This window comes from Plasmodium coatneyi, chromosome 12, assembly GCF_001680005.1.
Source record: "Plasmodium coatneyi strain Hackeri chromosome 12, complete sequence".
Lineage (NCBI taxonomy): Eukaryota > Apicomplexa > Aconoidasida > Haemosporida > Plasmodiidae > Plasmodium > Plasmodium coatneyi.
The window spans coordinates 872,917-893,781 of NC_033567.1; the positions used below are offsets into that span (position 1 = coordinate 872,917).

The following is a 20,865-nucleotide window of genomic DNA, read 5'->3' on the forward strand; positions in this document are numbered from 1 at the left end:
CGCAAGAGCACACCTAAGCTAAACCAATAACCCCGCAAGATGAAGCAGCGAATGAATGTGGCCCTGAAAAGGTGGTACTCCTCAGAAAGGACGAAGAACGCGAAACCACTAATCCTAATTTCGAACAACCAAAATATACATTTTAATTTATCCCTAGAAAACTTCCTACTAAATAATTACAGCGACTTATTGAAGTACTTAAATGTGAACACAATAGAAAAGTTCGACCACCCTGTTCTATTCCTATGGAGGAATAATAGATCCATTATAATAGGAAAAAACCAAAATATATGGAGTGAATGCAATTTAGAAAATATAAAAGAAGATAACGTCCTAGTGGCTCGTCGGTTTACAGGTGGAGGAGCAGTCTACCACGACCTGCAAAATCTTTGTTTCACCTTTTTGAATAATACACTAAATACGGATAATAATTTCTCTATCATTTTAAAAACTTTGAAAAGGCACTTTGCCATTGATGCGCAAAAGCAGGGAAGAAATGACATAACTGTAAATGAACGAAAGTGCTCAGGTTCTGCATTTAAGAAAATAAAAAATGTGTTCCTTCATCATGGGACTATAATGGTGAACCTTCAGAAGGACGTTCTACAAATGTACTTAACACCGGATAAGATAAAATATATAAAGCATGGAGTGTCTAGTGTGAATGCGAGGACAATCAACTTGAAGGAGATAAATCCGAATATCACTTGCCAGAATTTATGCCATGCGCTGATTCAAGAGTTTGAAGCGTTTTACAAGAATGGGGTTTCCAACGAGAACGACAACGTGATCCTAAACGAAAGGGAAAGCGAAGAGGAAAAAAGCGTAGACAATTTAGTCGACATTTCTTCCCCCATTTCAAAGCACTTTAATATCCACTACATAGACACAAATGAAAGCATCACGAAAAATCCAGAATTTTTAAAATATTTTAATCTGCTAAAAGATTGGGATTGGTGCTATGGGAAAACTCCAAAGTTTCAAAACCGACTATGTAAACAATTCAATTTTGGAAAATTAGAGGTTTTTTTTAACGTATCTGATGGGATGATAAAAGATGGAAATATTTTTTCGGACTGTTTAGACGTCAACTTAGTGGAACAGTTAAAACTTATTTTTAACAACGATGTTAAGTATTCCAAGGACAGCGTGGCTTCTTTTTTACGCGGTTTGCAAGTGGACAATAAGGACACCCTGGCGGAAATTTCCGAGTGGATTTTACAGGAACTTTGAAAGGGGTGTGTGTATGGAAAGCTGTACTTTTGTAAGGCTTCTTTTTTGCCATCAGTCAGCATCACGCACGGGGTCTTGTCTTAGTGGGACACAACGTGCCCGCATGATTACACATATGAACAGTGCGCTTATGCTACTCTGCCTATAGCATATCGCTCTCTCCAATTTAATCAACCGTCGCGTATTTATCCCACCTACTTAAACATTATACTGTACACTTACACCCCTCATCCGAGCGCACTCTTCCGCGCAAAGGCGAGTTACAAAAAAAAAATACGCGCACATTTATGCGTGCACGTGTGTGTAACTTATCATATGCGAATTAAAAAAAGCTAGACAAAAAAAAAATTGTAAACATTAAAAAGAAGCAGTGGGGGAATGCCGTTTTGGATAAAAAAGGCAAATGCAAGTGAATGGCCCGACGAGCTCCTCACGCACATGCCATACCAGCACCGCTGTTGCTGCTGCGACGCGCTCGGCCGTTCGTTTCCGCCCACATCGGAAATTTCCATGTCAAGTATATGTATTTATTTATACATTATGTACAATTTCCATTCCGACCTGTTACCTCCCCGCCTAACTTTCCCCCAACATTTCACCTTCACCTCCCTTTTCTTTTGGGCCTTCCCCTTCTTTTTTTCCGGGAATTTTTCTTAACCGCGCTGGCGTCATCATCACCGACCGTTTCATTCGTCTCATTCGCTTCGTTCGTTTCGTTTGTCACATTCGCCTCGTTTCCTTCATCCAATTCGATCGTCTCGTTTGGCTCGTCCGTCCCATTTGGCTCACCTGCTTCATCAGCGTCATGCGCCTCATTCACCTCTTTACATTTCAAGTCCTCATCGTCGGCGTTGTCTGGGTAAAATTCTTCGCTGCTTTTATTGTCCCCTCCAGGGGAGGTATTACCCTTTTGGGAGGTGTTCACGTCGGAAGCGTTACTGGGACTTTTCTTGGGGGTGCCCTGCGTATCTTCCTCTTTCTCCTCAGTGTAGTGACTTCCATTGGGGGATTCCTTTCCCACTTCGTCTTCCCCGTCGTCGTGATCGTTATTTTCGTCTTCGTTCTCCTCATCATTGTTCTCCTCTTCATCATTTTCCTTCTGTTCCTCCTCATCGTCGTCCTCCTCACTTTGACTTTCCTTTTCTTTCTCCCCATCCTCGTCATCACTCTGCTTTTCTTCCTCCTCCTCCTCATCATCGTCCTTATCGCTGTCCTTATCGTCGTCATCGTTGTCTTCGTTGTCTTCTTTGCCTTCCTGGTCTGCCTCATCCTCTTTCTCCTTCATGTCACCCTTTTCTGTCGCTTCGCCCCCGTTGCGTCTGCGCACGATTTCCTTCAAGTTTTCAAACTGGCGCACCCAAGGCTCTTCCTCAAAATCCACGTCATAATTCGACTCCTTAATAGCTTCGATTTTTTTCCTAATAAAATTGTCGGTCTCCTTTTGCAGCATTTCCGTTTTGGAGTTAAATTTAAGAGGGCACCAAAAAATGGTTGGCTGACAATTCGTACTTATGAAATTTTTCATTTTTTCGTAATGATTAATTAAACTTAATTTCATCAATTTTGCTTCGTCTGTTTTTATGTGGGAGTCCACATTTTTTATTTCCTTAATGTGTGTATTTATTTTTTTCTCTATATCATCAATTTGGTATTTTTCAAATTTTTTTTTTTCTTCTTGTAATTTTTCTTCCACTCTTTTATTTTGCATTTGTTGCTTGATCACCGTTTCGTTGCTTTTTTCTTGTTCAAGAGCATCCTTCGCTTTTTTCAGGTGCTCAAACAGCCCTACTTGGAGAAGCCTCCTGTTCCTCGTCACCGTCGTTTCATCTTGCTCTATCTTGGGCTGCAAAGTTCGTGCAAGGGGAAGCGTTTATTCGTGGGCAGGAAGTAACAGATGGGTGTTAGATGCACACCAAGGGGGGTCCTACGCTTATACGCACACGCCCTCCCACTAGCTTCTTAACTTACCCGCTTTTCTACCTTGAATTCGGGAAAGTACTCCTAAAAATGTGAATAATGTTAAAAAATTGGAAAAAATTGCAAAACATGGCGCAGTCGGTGCGTTGTCAAGGTGATATTTTTCTTTAACGCTTTGTAAGGGTGTGTGAGGGGAGACAGATTCCACTTAATTCTGCAGACCAGTGGGAAGTTCGTCATTCCTCGATGGAACCCCACGCCAGCGGGGTGAGGTGAGAAGGTGTTCCAAAAAGGTGCGCCGAAAAAACCGCACCAAATATGCGCGCTTACCAAGCTCTCCTCGAAGAATCCCCGCTTTTGTCTTTCCCTTCTGTTAAGCTCGTCTTTGTCATCTTAAAAAAAAAAAAAAATAATAATATACCAAAATCGGAACAACGGGAAATAACATGTAGCAACATGGGAAAATATGAAAACGAGTTAATGCGCCAAAGATGCACGTGGGAGCAAATTCGGAACGGACACCCTCGGGGCGTAGTATCCCCTGGAGTGGTGGTAACACATTTTTTCATGAAAACGCCCGTCCCCTCCAGTATCGCTGTGTTGTACACATACCTGAGCACAGGTGCGACAACCTATTCAGGTAGTTCAAAATTTTCGTCTTAATGGCATCCCTCTCCAAGTAGTTTTTTTTTATGGTTAACTTCAATTTATCTTCCTCCGATAAATAGCTTTTCATCGTAGCGCTGAAGTATATAATTTCATCTTCTGTCGTTAAGGCATATTTCTTTATCCCCTTGGAAATAAATGTAGCAAATGGCCTCTAATGAAATATTTTTTTTAGTCAATAATTTTTTTTTTTATAACCCAGGTGATTTTCATCCCCCCCTTTAATGTACCTAACCATCCGTTAATCCTTCTTTCACACGTATACGTAACATGTATAAGATTGTGCAAAATGATAGAAGGCGCTCCTTATCAGCTCCCACTCAACTTGTTTGCGCTCTTTCAGCTTATTTAAAAGTTGGGAGTGGCCCGATGTTCCAAAATTTATTCCTCGAGATTGTTTCCCTATTTCTATCACTCTATTTTTTTTTTTTTTTTTTTCAAAACGGTTTCTGCGTGGGTGTACTATCGCGCCCGGGTAAGGAGAAAGAACATACATGAACATATGCGCACATGCGCATGTGAGAGCATGTGGCCTGGGGACAACATCCGGGTGTTCTTTCTCATATACGTGGCAGTATATCCCTTTCACTTGGCCATTTGCCTACTTGGCCACCTCTTCATTTTTTTCCACGTCTGTAATTTTATTTCTCCCTCCGAAACCGCCCTACCCCGGCCGTTTTGCTTCCTCGACGGGGACCCTTCATATTCATGGGAAGACCCAAAATCAGTAAGCCCAAAACGACTGAGCCCTTCAAAATGACCGGAGGGGAAATTAACCAAGCACGGGAGGAACTGATTTACTAAGGGGCATTGAAAAAATTGTGTGACCCTATGCGGTATGAACTTTTCCTCTTTTTTTTTTTTTTTTTTCTTCTCTTCAATTGAGTTATTCCACCGTGAACTGTAATCGGGGACATCCATTTCGTAGATTCCCGCTCAGTACACATTTTTTCCAGCTGGGAAGGACGTCGCGAAAGGAGGACGATATCTGTGAAAAATTATACCATATCTTACAATTGAAAAAAGAGCACAATTCTTCCTTGACGGCGGAAGGCGGGAATGGACAGAAAACAGCGCGCTGAGCATGCTTCTTTTTTTTTTTTTTCCCCTTTCTTTCTACCTTACCTCATTCCACCTTTCCCTTTCTAAACATTAAACAGCTGAACAACAGACCACATTGTTGTCCTTACACCCCAAAACAGCTGAATATCAGGCCACATTCTTGTTCTTATAACCTAAAACTTTAACGATAAGTGTGAAATCCTGCACACTCCTAAATGCGAAATCCTACATACACCCCCAGTGATTCATTCACCTTTAGTTTTTTTTTTTTTTCATGCTTCCTTTTTTCTGAAAATAACTTTTTCTTTTCTTTTTTTTTGTATGCACATCATAGATGCATACTGCTCCCTAAGCAGCTAAATAGCAGGCCATATTGCTGCCGTTACACCCTAAAACAGCTAAAATACCAGGTCACACCGCTGTTCATACACCCTAAAACAGCTGAATACCAGACTACATTGTTGTTCTTACACCCTAAAATACCTATACACAAAACTATATTGTTGTTCTTACAACCTGAAATCCGTACCTTAAACCTTAAAGACTAAACCCTAAACCATGAACCCTAAAGTCCTAAACCCTGAACCCTGAAAGAATTACTCCCGTCTCTTTTTCTATAATAAATAAGAGAAAGTGAGGGAAATAATATCATACTCAATGGGGTCGCCCATCAATTAATAAAAAAGTGAACAAATATAGAAACCAATAGGAATTTTCATCATTCCCCTATGTGCTATTCTTTTACTGTGAAGCATTTGCTCTTACTTTTGCTTTAATTATATATGTGCATACAATAATTTGATGCATACATATAAGAAACTATAATTACTTTAAAAATTGAAAAGTGTTCACACTGGTGAGAATGTGGAAATTTGATTTTTATGGATAACCATAAGACGAGAATAGTATTCACGCTTCTTCCCAGAATTTATTAAGTAGTATAGGAAGTTTTTAGAACATGTTATATATAGAGAAATATGCACATAAACAATGTCAACAGCAAGAAAGAGGATGAGGATACTAATGGTAACTAGACAGTTTAGTATAAATATATCAGTATGCACATAATATATTATGTGCACAATGTAATGCAGAAACATGGAGTTACATACATTTCGCTGATTTCCTACCTATACCAGGCCGATGAGGTTTCGGAAGAATTACCCTCACAAGAAATATATAATAAGTTCGACCGTGAGGAAGAACAATGTGTTACTGAAGGGGGCAGGGGGAACTATGCAAGTGGGAAGGCTGTTTTGGCAGAGGTATTAGGAGGATACCAAATTGAGAGAGGATTGGCCAATAAAATTATAGAGAATTATTGTTACGCTAATACAATGCATGAGGGGGAGCCCCATGGTCAATGGTGCCAGCTCTTCTATTTTTGGCTGGGTGATAGAATAACGAAAAAATTTACTCGTGGTCTTGAACTTGGCACAGTCATGGAAACAGTTTTCATGCAATTAGGGAATCTGGGGTTTGGTGATAAGTGCGATAATATTTACCCAGATATTAGCAAAGAACTTTTCGGTGCGGCTAAAATATTATATGATTACTACTATAATTATACGACTATATTGAGGAAGGGGGGGGACGGCGAATGCAGAAAGTACTGCAATAATGAACAATGTAGGGGCGTCTACACCATGGCTAATTCAACACATTCGACGATAACTACAATTTGCAGTAAAACTCACGGAGATGCGTATTGTAACAAATTTAATGCAGAATTCAAGGAAGAAGAATATAAGCCACCGCAGGAAATAGACTGTACTGCATTATCGCTACCGGAACCTATACTACAAGTAAAGAAGAAGGGGAAAGGGAATCACAATTACTGTGCACTCTTCCTTCTTCTTCTTCTTCCCTATTTAAAAATAGACAATAATATACATTATGTGCACATATAACACTATATCCATAATATAATGAACAGGTAAGGAATACACATATATGCATATATTCATATTCCCCTTTATTTACATTTATAGAACATATGCACGCAGGAACTACCTTCAAAGAAAATATATTGCCAGATCAGCGAAGCGCAAGAGGAGTATAGTGATAGTGGAGAGTGCAGAACGGGGGGAATAGGGGGCGAACTGAGTACTATATTACAGAGTTATAATGTCTTTGGGGGTTATGGAGATAATATTGTGAATGCTTTCTGTTATGCATCTAAAATGGGGAAGGTCCCGAATCCCAGTAATGAGTACTGCTATTATTTTTATTTTTGGCTGCAGGATTCGTTACAGGGAGCGCGGGACCTGAATAAGAACTTTGCGTCCATTATGAAAGACATATACAAAAAGTTGAGGGACCTGGGAATTCAAGGTGCGTGTACTGAAATATACCCTGACATTAGCCATGACACCTACCAAAAGATGAAAGCAATGTTTGATTACTACCATGACCGCGAAAGTGTACCAGCAATGCTCCAGAGTAAAGAGTCCACCTGTGATCAGGAATATAAAAGTTACCTAGAGAGCACTATTAAAGCATATGCTACTGTAGAAGCAGATTGTAAGGACAGCCCCGGTGGTGAGTACTGTGAAAAATTTTGGAAAACGAATAAAGATGAAATAAAAAATAAACTATCACACTTGAAATGTGGATCAATGAATATGCAACAACTCATATCAGAAGCACAGACTCAGGTATCTACTTCAAGATCCCCATATGGGGACAGACACTCAGAGCACGGGGGCCCTTCTATAGGTGCCAAAACTACCCCAATAAACATCCCTGCTGCTATATCTGGTACACTGACCGCTTTAAGCCTACCAGCACTCGCACTTTTCATATACAAGGTAATCATAATTACTAATACATTGTACATATAACATTAGAATAACGTATACACACATAAAATACATATATACCCACAAATATATCCATCATAATATTTTTTAAAAAGGCGGAAAAGAAATATATTTATCATTTCTGTGGTTCAAACAACAAATGTTCAACATACGCAATTAATATAAATGGGCGTTACATATGTGCTTGACTTTTCCATTTCTTCTCATGCCTTTATTTTTTCCCCTCCCTTCCTTCCACTCCTAACACCCCACCTACCAACCAACTAACAACCTTCCTTCCACCTACCACTACCCCTAACAACCTTCCTTCCAACCTACCATCTAACAACCTTCCTTCCACCTAACAAAATTCTTTCCACCTAACACAATCTTCCTTCCACCTACAACTACCCCTAACAACCTTCCTTCCATCCACTGTAACAACGTTCCTTCCACCTACCACCACCTAACAAGGTTCCTTCCACCACCCACCTAACAACCCACCTACCACCACCTAACAAGGTTCCTTCCACCACCCACCTAACAACCCACCTACCACCCCTAACAAACTACCATCACCCTAACAACTTTCCTTTCACCCCCAACAACCATAACACCCCTTTCTTTTTCTTTTTTTTTTTAGTATAAACCATTCTTCCATAAAAAATATAACCACTCTGGAAGTAATAGAAGAAAGAGGTCCTCCATTAGGAGAGAATTGAACAGGTTCTCAAACATCAACGACGACACAACAGAATATTCGTATAATGGTTCTACCACAGCAACGGACGATGATTCTATGGCAGATGTCAGCACAGTATATTCTGTCCCCTATATTAGATAAACTCCCTTCTTCTTCTTTTCTTTTTCCTCTTTTTACTATTTTCCCCCTTTTTTTTCCTTCCTTTTTTTCTTATATTTATTATTCTCTTCTTTTTTCTTCCTTTTCTTTCTTTTTTTTTTTTTTTTTCTTTCTTTATTTATTTATTTTCCCTTCTTTCTTTATTTTCCTTTCTTTTTCCTTCCTTTTCTTTCTTTTTTGTAAGAAATATGTAAAAATTTCTTTGAGGAGGTTCAGTATTTTTCGTCTCTCCTGTTCTCTTTCCTTTTTTTCCTTTTTTCTTTTTATTAATTAATCATTTTTTTTAAAAAAAAAAAAAAAAAAAAAGAAAGGAAAAAAAGGAAGCGAAGAAAGGGTAGTGGAAGGAAAATGAGGCGGGAAAACAAAGGGGGGAAAAAATGTAAAATTCCAGCCTCCTATAATACGCAAAAAAAAAATCTAATATATTCCTTTCCTAAAATGCTGTTCTTTTTTCACCATTATATCCAAAATGAAAGAACTAATCTTGAGCAAAAACATGCGCAAATATATATAATTTTAATGCTTAAAACATACTATTTTGTATTCATTGTATCATTAGAACTGTTGTATAATTGGAAACGAATGCGAAATTTTTTTTTTTTTAAAATATTAACAATTCCTGATAATTCCTGAACTAATGTAATTAAAATCAATTTTTTTTTTCATGAATGATTATTTTTTTCCAAGATATATTTTTGTACGTTGTAATAAAATTCTTTCTTCATTTTGAAATATATATGTAACACACAAAAATCTATAATAATGAAGAAGAAGCAGCACGTGAATCGCATATATGTGCCTCCCTCAAAAGTGACTTAATGAACACTTAGAAATAATGAATAAAATGATCACATAATTAATAAAAATATATATAAAAAGAAGGAAAAAAATATGCGCACATTTTTAAATTATTCTTTATTCTAAAAATAAAAGAAGGAATAGAGGCAATATGTTATTCCTTGCGAAAATTTTTACACTCAGCTTGGTACTTTACTTCTGGGCACAATATAACCCTAACCACCACCATGTATGATAGGAACTAATATGTTTTTAGAATTCGCACATATATTATTATTAACATCTATTTTTTTGTTAAAAATAGGGGAAAGGAAAAAAAAAAAAATTTTCTCTCTTTCGTTCCTTTTAAAATTTTTATTATTATTATACTTATATACTCCATGAAATATAAATGAATTCTTTTTTTATCTTTTAGGTGAGTGCAGTGGACACATTATCATGGGACACGTCACGAAGAGGTGGCCCGTATGATTCGTCAGATTTAAGCACTACAGGATCATCATCATCATTAACGAATGGTGGAACTGGTACAAAAACACAATTACCAAATCAATTTTCTCATAGAAGTTATAAGGAAGATGCCCCCCCTTTAAAAACACCTTCCTAAATGAACCATCTAAAAAATCAGACCTAAGAATAGGTTCGAAGAATTCGCACTATACAAAGAGAAGGAGCAAAAATACCACCTTAACGGACAAATGTCGAAGGATGTATATAAAATACAAATATGGCAAAGTCAAACATAAAAGTTTACTATTTCTTATATTGGCTATTTTATTTTGTTGTTCACTGCTCCTGTTCTTTGTGCTTGCGAATTATGTACCATTCAGTCAAGAACAACCTAACGCCACATTGGTTACGACTGTAGGATCTGCACTTCATACAATGCAGAAACAGCGTTATTTTTCTTTCTTTCTTTCTTTTATTTCTTCCTTCCTTTCTTTCCTTTCTTTCTTTCTCTTTTCTCTTTTTTTCTTTCTTCCTTTCCTTCTTTCTTCCCCCCTTGTACTTCCCTTCCTTCCCTCCCTTTACCCCTTCTTCTTCATCCGTAACACCCTATCAATCTCCTCCATTCTTACTTAGACATCCTTCATTCCCTCCTTAGACCCCCTCCTTTCCTTCCTCCTTACACCCTGCTGTACTCCTTCCTTAGACCGTCCTTCCCTTCCTTAGACCCCTTCCTTCCTTAGACCCCTTCCTTCCTTAGACCGTCCTTCCCTCCTTAGACCCATCCTTCCTTCTTCCTTAGACCCCTTCCCTCCTTAGACCCATCCTTCCTTCTTCCTTAGACCTCCTTTCCTTCCTTGTGCTTAGTCCATCCTTCCTTTCCCTTCCTTAGACCCTCCTTCCTTAGACCCTTTCTTTTCTTTCCTTTCCTTCTTTACCTTCCTTCATCCTTAGACGAACCTTTCCTTCCCTTCCTCCTCCTTAGACCCCTTCATTCCTCTGCTTGTTTGTTTCTTTGTTTCTTTTTTTTTTTTTTTTTCCTTCTTTCCCTTCTTTTTTTTTTAAATGAGAAGGAAGTGCTAATTCTGAGTAATCTATATTTTAACTAGAATAAAGGTTGCACAATGTATGTATGTTGGTAGCATTTGTTCCTTCTTTCTTTTTTTGTATTGCATGAAGGTGTTTACATGTTCATTGTGTAATTAATATAAGTAAAAAAAACTCTTTAATACATTCCTATTTGTTAGTAAAATTTTCTTTATTGAAGAATTAAAATGCTTATTCATTTTTTTATAAACCTTTATCTTCATAATTTTTTTTGCTTTTTAAAATACATGAATATTTTCTTGAACAGATTAGTACCTTTTTTTTCTTTTTCTTTTCCCGCTCTGTTAGGATTATTTCCTCTTATACAATTATTTATATATACAAAAGAAGGAAAGAAAAAAAAAAAAAAAAGAGGAACTGTGTGTACAATTACACAAATTTTTTACCACGTCGCACGTGCTACTCCTCCTCCGAAAAAAAAAAAAAAGTGTTCTTACACAAAAAAAAAAAAAAAAGGAACTGTCTGTGCAATTACACAAATTTTTACACCATGTCACACATTTGTGTATGTATACGAAAAAGAATCAATATTTTAAGGACAAAAACTGGCACAACAACAAAAAAAAAAAAAAAATAATAATAAAATAAATTGAATTAATTCATAATATTAAAAAAAAAAATGGAAAAAAAAAAAAATATATCCGTCTACCACTCTAAAAATTTAAAAAAAAAGAATGACAAGCAAAGAATGGGAAGAGTACACACACAAAATAAAAGGTGGGTGCATCTTTCTCACCACCGTGTAAGTACAGAATATGCTCCTTTAAAATGGAATTAAAGGAAGAGGCTTTTTAGAGGGTTCAGTTCAAGAAAAAGTTACAAAGAAAAAAGAAAAGAAAGAAGGAAAGAAAAGGAAAGGGAAAAAAGGAAAAAAATATCATTTAGCTTCTTTCCACAGTGTATATAAACTGTGAGCGATGTTATTTATATTTCCTGATGGACAGGGAGAGGTAGAACATTACATTTAATGTGTTACATGTTTTGATAACCTATATTTCTTTGCCTCTGTTGTGGTCGCTGTTGCTGTTCCTTCCTGCTACTATTATTATTATTATTTCTCCTTACTACTGGTGGTGATCGTGGTTGCCGCGGTCCCGCTCGTCTTCGTTCATTATATATGGTAGAAAGTTCTGTTCCATCTTCTATGGAACCTATTGTTGAAGCTATTGTTGAATCATAATCTGTTGTGGTAGAACCTCCTATTGTGGAAGCATCAAAGTCGCTTTCAATTGTTGTTGTTCTTCTTTTATTTATTCTACTTCTATTATTGCTGCTGTTGCTTCTCCTGGAAGTGTTACCTATTCCATGAAATATGGAGGTATACTTAAATAGAGGAATAAAGGAAAAACAAATATCATATATATACGTAATACAACGCACCCCAATAATATTTATTTTTCTATAAGAATAATACTCATGAATTGTATTATATATACTATTCCCACTATAATAGTAGTTGTATACCTTATATAAAAAAAATGTGGTTAGTGGTAGTGCTGCTATTCCCAGTATAGAGGAAATGGCGGTGAGCGCTGGATTGGTTGTAGATGCAAAGTTCAGTTTTAACTGAACGTCTTTATAAACGGTAACTTTCTGATCAGTTCCAGTTCTTGGTGGATTAGCATCTACTTTATATGTGTCTCCATGTTTTAAAGTGAGTGGGTTCTGACCATTGCTTAAATCGTACTTATTTTTGAATTCCATACAATAGGGATCTTTGTCCCATTTGGCCCCTTTGGGACCTTCGGTCCCTTCACTATTACAATCAGCAAGTACAGCTTGAAACGCTGATTTAGCTTTGTCTAGATGGCTGTAATAACCTTCCTCACAGGAGTAGTTAAAGTCTTTCAATTTTTTCTTTATACCTTCGTAGTCGAAGGTGAAGTCAAATACAAGTTTTCGGTGATTAAAGAGGTCCTTGTCCAATTTAGTAACTTCCTCGTCCGCGTATGGAAGTGTACAATTGTTCTCAACACCGAATTTTGAATGTGCGCCATAAATACATTGCATGGCTTTTAAAAAAGTTGGACCATCCTTCACACTTTGCCCCGTACTATTCCACACCTCCTTACCAAGCCAGTAATATAAAAAATGACAAAGGGATTTATTGAACAGTTTGTCCATTTCCTCCGAGTCGGCCGATTCGGCCAACTCTTCGTCCGATCCGCCAACCCCGGGTGCAGGCGGAGGTGGGGGCGGGGCCCCCGGTAATGATGTCCCCGCAATCTGGTTTGTTTTTGCCAGTGCTACCTCCCATTTCTTGTAAGATGCATAACACAAGCCCTTCAAAGTGTCCTCGATTTTATCTTTAATTTCATTACACTGCTGCAGTTGCGTCTTCACTTGCCCTTTTAGCGTTTCCCCATTATCACCAATGCTTTTACAGTGATCGACCTTCAACTGGATATCCCCATAGGCGTTACCACCGACGTTCTTATAGAAACGTTTTTCCGAATCTAAGAACTGCAGATCACCTACCTGCAGAGATGGTGGAAGGAACGTTGTTAGGGTGTTAATGGTGGAAGCATAGAAATGTGTACGTATATGTTCATTTTTATACTTCCACTCCTTTTATTTTTTTATTTTAAATTACATTAGGTGTAAGCATAAATTATTATTCCATTCCACATGTATGTATTCATTAAACAACTGTGTATTTATTCTGAACAAAGAGTAGCATACCCTCAAGTATTCTGCCGGTGTCGTTTCGGACATGGTTTCATATATGGGCATGCGTGCTTGTGTGTGTTCTTTTGTATATATATAATGTCAATTTATATGTTATAGTATGTTCATATAATTAGAAAAAAGAGAAGTATGAATTCCTTGGTCGCCCTATGATCATTGGAATATGCCAAAATTCCCCTATTCCATGCTCATTTCTTATTGTTCGAATGATGACATACACACACACATATGTATTAAAATTAGCACATGCATATATAATTAAGGCATAAAAATGTAGGAACGAGTAAATAGAGGAAGTAAAACAAAAAAGGAACTTCAAATTTTTTCTTTCCCTTATTTATTATATTATTGTACTCTGTACTTGATTATTCAAAACGTTATACTAATATTTATCTTACTTCCCTATTGTACAAATGGAAGAATGCAAACTTCCTTCCTTTTGAACAAAAATTTTTTCCGGATATATTATTAATTTATGTTCCTTCTCCCCTTCTTAAAAGTATCCTTCATTAAGAATTGTCAGTGCAAATAAAGTTCCTATACAGGTAGTACACACCTATACTCCCCCCCTTCCGCTCTACGATTAATTCATAAGAGGCAATTCATTTTTTTTTCTTCCCTCCTCTTCCTCAACTCTTTTCTTCCTTATTTCCTTTTTGTTTATGTGATATAAGTATATTATAAGTAGATCATACGAATTATATATTATCATTAGATGAGCTACCAGAGTTCCCTTTTCCTAATTTCACATTATATATTTCACACCTTTATGTACTTCGTTCCTTACTTCTTTTTCGATAATTACATTATAAATAGCATTCTCATGAAGAGGATTTGCATGCTATATTACTCAAACATCCCCCTTTCTTTTTATAAATTGATATTTTATTTTACACAAAAGTTGGCTTTAGTTTTATATTTTTCCCGACTTATATCATAAGGGGAGTTTATGAAGCTGACCACACTTCGGAGGGGTTAAGAAAGTTCAAGAAATTGAAGGGAGTTCTATTTGTTCAAGGGTTAAGAGTTTCAGCCTTTAGGGTACAACTTTCAAGTGTTTGGGAATTATAGATGCAGTGTTTGAGGTTTTAGTTTCAGGTCTTTGTGTTTGGGACTTATAGTTTAGGATTTTGAGCCCAGGACTTAGACAGTAAGCATCAGGCTTTAGGGTTCAGGGTTTAGGGTTTAGGGTTCAGGGATTCAGGGTTTACGATTCAGGGTTTAGTGTTTTGGATTTAGCGGTTCAAGGATTCGGGGCTTACGATTCAGGTTTTAGGGTTTATGGATTAGGATTCAACGTTTAGCTTTTAGGGTTGAGGCTTGAGACTTGAGGCTTGTGGCTTGAAGGTTTAAGGAGGAGGATTTAGGATTTAGGTTAAGGTTTTAGGGTTTAGGATTTGAGGTTGAAGTTTTTTGGTTTTAGTTTTAGGGATCATGGGTTTTGGGTGAAGGGAGGTTTAGGTTTATGGGTTGGGGGTAGGAGGAGGTTTAGATTTTAGGTTTTTGGGGTTTAGGATTTAGGGTTTAGGGTTAATGGCTCAGGGTTTAGGTTTTAGGGTTCAGGTTCTATGGTTCAGGTTGTGGGATTCATGTTTTAAGGTTTAGGTTTTTGGGTTCAGGTTTTGGGGTTCAGGTTTTAAAGTTTAGGTTTTAGGGTGAAGGTTTTATCTTTAAGGGTTTTGGGTTCAGGTTTTATGTTTCAGGATTTAAGGTTTCAGGCGTTCAGGTTTCAGGGTTTCAGGGATTAAATTTTAGGGTTCAGGTTTTAAAGTTTAGGTTTAAGGTGAAGGTTTTATCTTTAAGGGTTTTGGGTTCAGGTTTTATGTTTCAGGATTTAAGGTTTCAGGCGTTTAGGGTTCAGGGTTTCAGGGATTAAATTTTAGGGTTCAGGGTTCTGTATTTAGGGTTTAGCTTTTAGGGTTTAGTGTGTAAGGTAGGAGGAAGGAGACCTCTAATGATGAGGGGGGAAAGGATCTTAGGATGGAAGGAAAGGTAGGATCTACGGAGGAGGGGGAGGAAGGAAAGTGGGATCTATGGAAGTGGGAAGGAAAGGACGTCTAAGGAAGGATGCGTGTAAGGAAGGGAGGGTCTAAGCAATGTAGTAGAGGTCTTATAAAGGAAAGGAAGGGTCTAAGGAGGGATGAAATGTGGAATCTATGTAGGAAAGGAAGGAGTCCAAGGAAGGGAGTCTAGGAAGGAGGAAAAAGCGTCGAAGGAAGGAAGAGAAGGATGGAAAGAAGGGTCTGTGGTGGAAGGAAAGGGTTGTAAGGAAGGATGAAGGAAAGGAAGGTGTGTTGGGTGTTGAACGAATGAAAAATAAAGGGGGAGGAGAACATTAATAATACCTAATGAGAATTGTTTTTTCATCTAAGATTAAGCTAACATTGTGCCAAAAAGAAAAAAAAATAATAACTGCAGAAGGAAGGAAGTGTAAAGGAAGAGAAGTCAAATAGCACAATGTACTCATTTTTAATATAAATTAGTTCTCCTTGGTGTACTTATTTAGAGAAAGAGGGAAAAATAAAAATGGGGGAGGTGCACTAATGTATAGAAAATTTAATATGAATTAAGGAAGGAGAAGGAAGTTAGTTCAAATGATACAGTACACACATATATATGTATATATATATTATATGAATGCCTTATAATATACTCGTCGGTAGAAGGGGAAAGGAGTGAGAGAAAAAAAAAGAAGGGAAGGTTGTTATTATTGGAACCTTATGAGAAAGAGGTGTGTGGCAATGTGTATTAATGCAGGAATACACACATTTCATTATTAATAATGTATGCAGTTCTTTATGTTATATATATAATTAATGTACTTTGTGAGTTGAGCTATCCTACTTAGTATGAATAGGTGTGCACAATAAAGAGAGGGTAGGAGTAGAAAGTGCTGTGTGTATATATATGTACTATATTATATATGCTGAAAAAAATATTTTATTAATTCCCTCTAGCACTAAAATAGAGCATTAATTATGTATCATGCAAATTTTGATAAAAGGGGAAATCATTCCTACTTATATATACATATAATGATTCTGATGCATATATATGTATACAATAAATTATGATTACATGGATAATTGTGACTTTATACACATTAGTAAAGGAAATGGAAGTTCAACTTATATATGGAATCATAGAGAGCGTAGAATTCTTATATATATATATTCCACATGAATAGGCATAACCTAAAATAAGTTCATTGTATACAGAAAAATGTGTATTAACAATGACAGGGGACGGAGCAGAACTGACGGTTTGTTCCTTCTTTTAAAAGTGAACAACTTAATAATGTGTATATAATATTTCATCCATAAAATAATGAATAAGTGGGAAATACATAGGACCATATATATATCATTCCAATTACATTTATAGGTACCGGAACTGAAGGACGCACCTTCCAAACTGTTGTTTTATAACAAATTTGAAAAGGGTGACAGTAGTTGTGACAGTGACGATTCCACAAATAGTATAAAGAGTGAATTAGAAGCAAAATTGGGGAAGTATACGCATGCTAAGAATGATATCAATAAAATTGTGAAAGGGGTGTGCTGTGCATCCAAAATGCCCGAAAGTAGAGGTGGTACGTACGTTAATGAGCGTTGTAATTTCTTATATTACTGGGTGGGCAGTATAATAGCTAACGGAAAGGATCAGGGTTCATTCAATAAGATAATAGGGAACATCCTTCAGGCTCTGGAAGATTTCTTTGGGACACGGCAGTGCACAATTTTGGATAATAGTAATCTAAACAAAGACATATTCAAGGAAAGGAAAATAATATATGATTACTATCGCGACTATTCAGATATAGAAAGTAAAATAAGAAGCAGTGAAAGTTCTTGTACGGAAGAATATGTGAGCTACCTGAGGGGCATTGCTGGAATATATAAGAAGGTACGTAATGATTGTGGAACGAATCAGGATGAATACTGTAAGGATTTACAAAAGAAGCAAGATCAACATGACCCACAGAAACTATTAGAACAGACATGCTCTTCGGGGGAAATATCGAAACCTCAAACATTGGAAAAGGTAAGGCAACCACTATAGCAACTACTGCAGGAGCAACTGCTGCAGGTTACTCCCTTATTCAAAGTGAATAAATTACATATTACACATGTAATACCGAATGGTTACTATAACAAACAAGGAGTGTATACATATGCACATATAATCCCCCCTTTTATTTACATTATATAGAAGGATTGCCACCAGGAAAGGCTACCCTCACAACAAATATATTGTGAACTCAATCAGGCCAATGATACGTGTGATAGTAGTAGTATTGACCCCACGAAACAGTTGAAAAGCGCATTGAAAACATATCCCAAAGCGGAAGAACATGCGGAACAAATTGTAAAAGGTTGGTGTTATGCAAATGGAAGTGGGAAGGGCAATTTATCCAATAAGGAAGAACGTTGTAAATATTTATATTATTGGACAGCGGACACATTATTGGACGCCCTCAATAATAAGAAGAACGACTTCTCGAAAGTCATGGAGGACACCTACAATAAATTGAAGGGCTTTAAAATTAATATGGACTGCACTAATCTATACTCTGATATGGAATACTATCACGTCGAGGAAATGAAAAGAGTCTATGATTATTCCCAAGACAAAGAAACTACAAAAAAGTGCACAGAAGATCCCCAACCTTCCGACTCTAACTGTACTAATGGAGAATATTCTACTTACCTCGATGGAGTTCTTTTAGCCTATAAATATATGAAAGGACAATGTGTGGGAGATGAGGGTAAGCAGTGGTGTAAAGACTTTAATGCTATGGCTGAGACACACAGTTATGAGGATTTATTTAAATTGAAGTGCAAATTAAAATACACATCAGATTGTAAAAACATCACCCTCCCCGCTATATTGGGTACACTAACCTCGATAGGATTACCGACACTTGGATATTTCTTATACAAAGTAAGTACATAATTATAATTACATAATTAAAAATAAAGTAAAAATATAGGTAATATAAATAATAATAATAACAGTGTGCATTATTACTTACGTATATTTATTCCTCCTTACTTAAAAAATTAAAAAATAGAAATAAGGAATAGACTGCGCTGTGCACTACGTACACACATATATACACATATGTATATATATATATATACTTACATATATATGTACATATTTGTATCCCCACATTTTCTTCCCTCCCATTTCTTTCTATTAGTACACTTCATTATTCTCTGGGTTACGTAACACTTTTGGAGAAAAAAGCAACAGAAAAAAAAGATCAACAACTCAGCACAACTTTGACGTACTCACAGAAGACACCTTAACAACAGATAATTCAACAGAATATTCCTCCACACTTGGTTCGACAATAGGTGACGATTCTACAGATGAATCATCCGTATTTGTTGGTAGATCAACATCCGGAGGAAGAAGTAATAACAGGAGGGGCAAGAACATTAGTTATCAACGTATGTAATGTAAAACGTCACATTTGGAATGTAACACCATTGAATATAATATTTTTCCGTATGGAAGGAACAATAAATAACCGCTGAAAGCTCATATATAGTGTACAAAGGTTACAGTGGCATCATCTCCCCTTTGCTCATTTTTTTTTCGTTTTGTACGAAAGTGTTCACATTAATGTGTAATCAATATATGTGAAAAAAAAAAATTTTCTTCCCCACTTTTATTTTGATTTGTTTGGTAAAATTTTTTTTTATTGAAGGTTCAAAATATGTTCATTAAATTTTTTCCTTTGTTATAAATTTTTATCTTCATAATTTTTTTTAGTCTAAATAATGTTTTTTTTCCTTTTAAATTTCTAATTATGGACATTTGAGAAAGGTGTTTCAAATGTTGCGCGAAGGAGGTTCCGCAAATGTCTCACCAATTGTGCAAAAAAAAAAAAAAGGATTACCCAATAGAAAAAAACTGCCCCAATATAAATTTGTCACACAGAAAAAATTGTCCAAAAAATGCCCTAATATAAATTTCGTCACAGAAAATATTAGCCCAAAAAAAAAAAAAAAAAAAAAAAAAAAAAAAAAAGAAAAGAAAAGAAAAAAAGAAAGGAAGGTTAAAGTAAACAAAAGACGTTTCTATAAAAAAAAGAAGGTTTAAGGAAGAAAAGAAGAAGAAAGGGTATAAATAAGGAAGCTTTAAGGAATAAAAGACGAAAGGAAAGAAAGAGAAAAGAAAAAAAAAGGGAAGGTCTAAGGAAGGAAGGGTCTATGGATGAGGAAGAAAGGGAAGGGTCTAAGGAAGGTGGTTTAAGGAGGAGGAAGAAGGAAAGGGGTCTAAGGGAAGTCTACAAATGTGCGATGTTGTTTCACGTCAGTTCTTTAAGGCCAAGCATTTTTCATTATGCACATTCTATATAGCAACATACTGCATGGACCTATAAATTCGATATGCGGCCGTTGTGTTCGGCATATTTAAAGAATAGGCTACCATAGAGAGAAGATCCTGTGCGTACTATTGAGGGTGGTGCTGAAATATTTCCGTAAAGTATATATAGGGAATTGTAGCAGATAAATAATTCCTAGCATGACGGAATTAAGGAAAAGCATGAGGAAATTTGTACTGAACCTATAAGGTGGAATAGGTGCATGTAATTCTTTCCCTTACTAATTACCCCTTTAATGAACTTCCTCCTGTGTATAAACCTGCATCATATTATAGGAGTATATACTTCCTATGCACAGAAATAAAAATGGACATAATAATTCAGCAGTGAATTCTATGGAAACTTGATCCATGAACATAATTAAGCATCATTCAATATTCAAAACATGTTAAAACTTCTGAATATGTTAGGGAACTTTGAACATGTGAAAAGTAAAGTGAATAGCAATCCTAAAATATCTGAACGACCCTGAACTGGGAAAAATTCGAAAATGTAGAACACAGAAACGGTAGAATGAGTATTCAGTCCATAAGTGTTCAACCCCCTTTAAGCCTTCCTGTACCTTCTGAACTTTCTTAAACCTCCGATACCCAGGGAAACTTCTGAAAGATAATAAATTAGGGAGAAGGAACTATATTAATGTGTAAAGTGTAACATGAATTGAAGAAAGATAAGGAAGCTCAATCAGTTTCCTGCACACTGCATATATAAAATAGTTATACTGTATTTACTGAAAATAGGATGGGAAGGTAAAGTGGCTCACAGAGTATAATGTGAAATAAGGGGAGGGAGGTAGCTCTAATAACATAATGTATGTTTCATATAAGAATAAGTTATAGTGTTCTTACTAATAGAGGGAGAAAGAAAAAAGGAAAGAGAATTCT

At 36.4% G+C, this 20,865-nt stretch overlaps 2 protein-coding genes across 2 annotated transcripts; one reads left to right on the forward strand and one right to left on the reverse strand.

The window, feature by feature from the left end:
- Positions 1-39: 39 nt before the first annotated feature.
- Positions 40-1,233, forward strand: PCOAH_00038670 (Lipoate-protein ligase a; the record flags this gene model as incomplete). Its single annotated transcript, XM_020060658.1, has 1 exon — positions 40-1,233. The coding sequence occupies one exon, from the start codon at positions 40-42 to the stop codon at positions 1,231-1,233; it is 1,194 nt and encodes a 397-aa protein (XP_019916194.1).
- Positions 1,234-1,834: 601 nt separating this feature from the next.
- PCOAH_00038680 (Uncharacterized protein) lies at positions 1,835-3,886 on the reverse strand (the record flags this gene model as incomplete). Its single annotated transcript, XM_020060659.1, has 5 exons — positions 1,835-2,316; positions 2,401-3,076; positions 3,202-3,234; positions 3,481-3,542; positions 3,763-3,886. The coding sequence occupies 5 exons, from the start codon at positions 3,884-3,886 to the stop codon at positions 1,835-1,837; spliced, it is 1,377 nt and encodes a 458-aa protein (XP_019916712.1).
- Between the last annotated feature and the right edge of the window lie 16,979 nt (positions 3,887-20,865).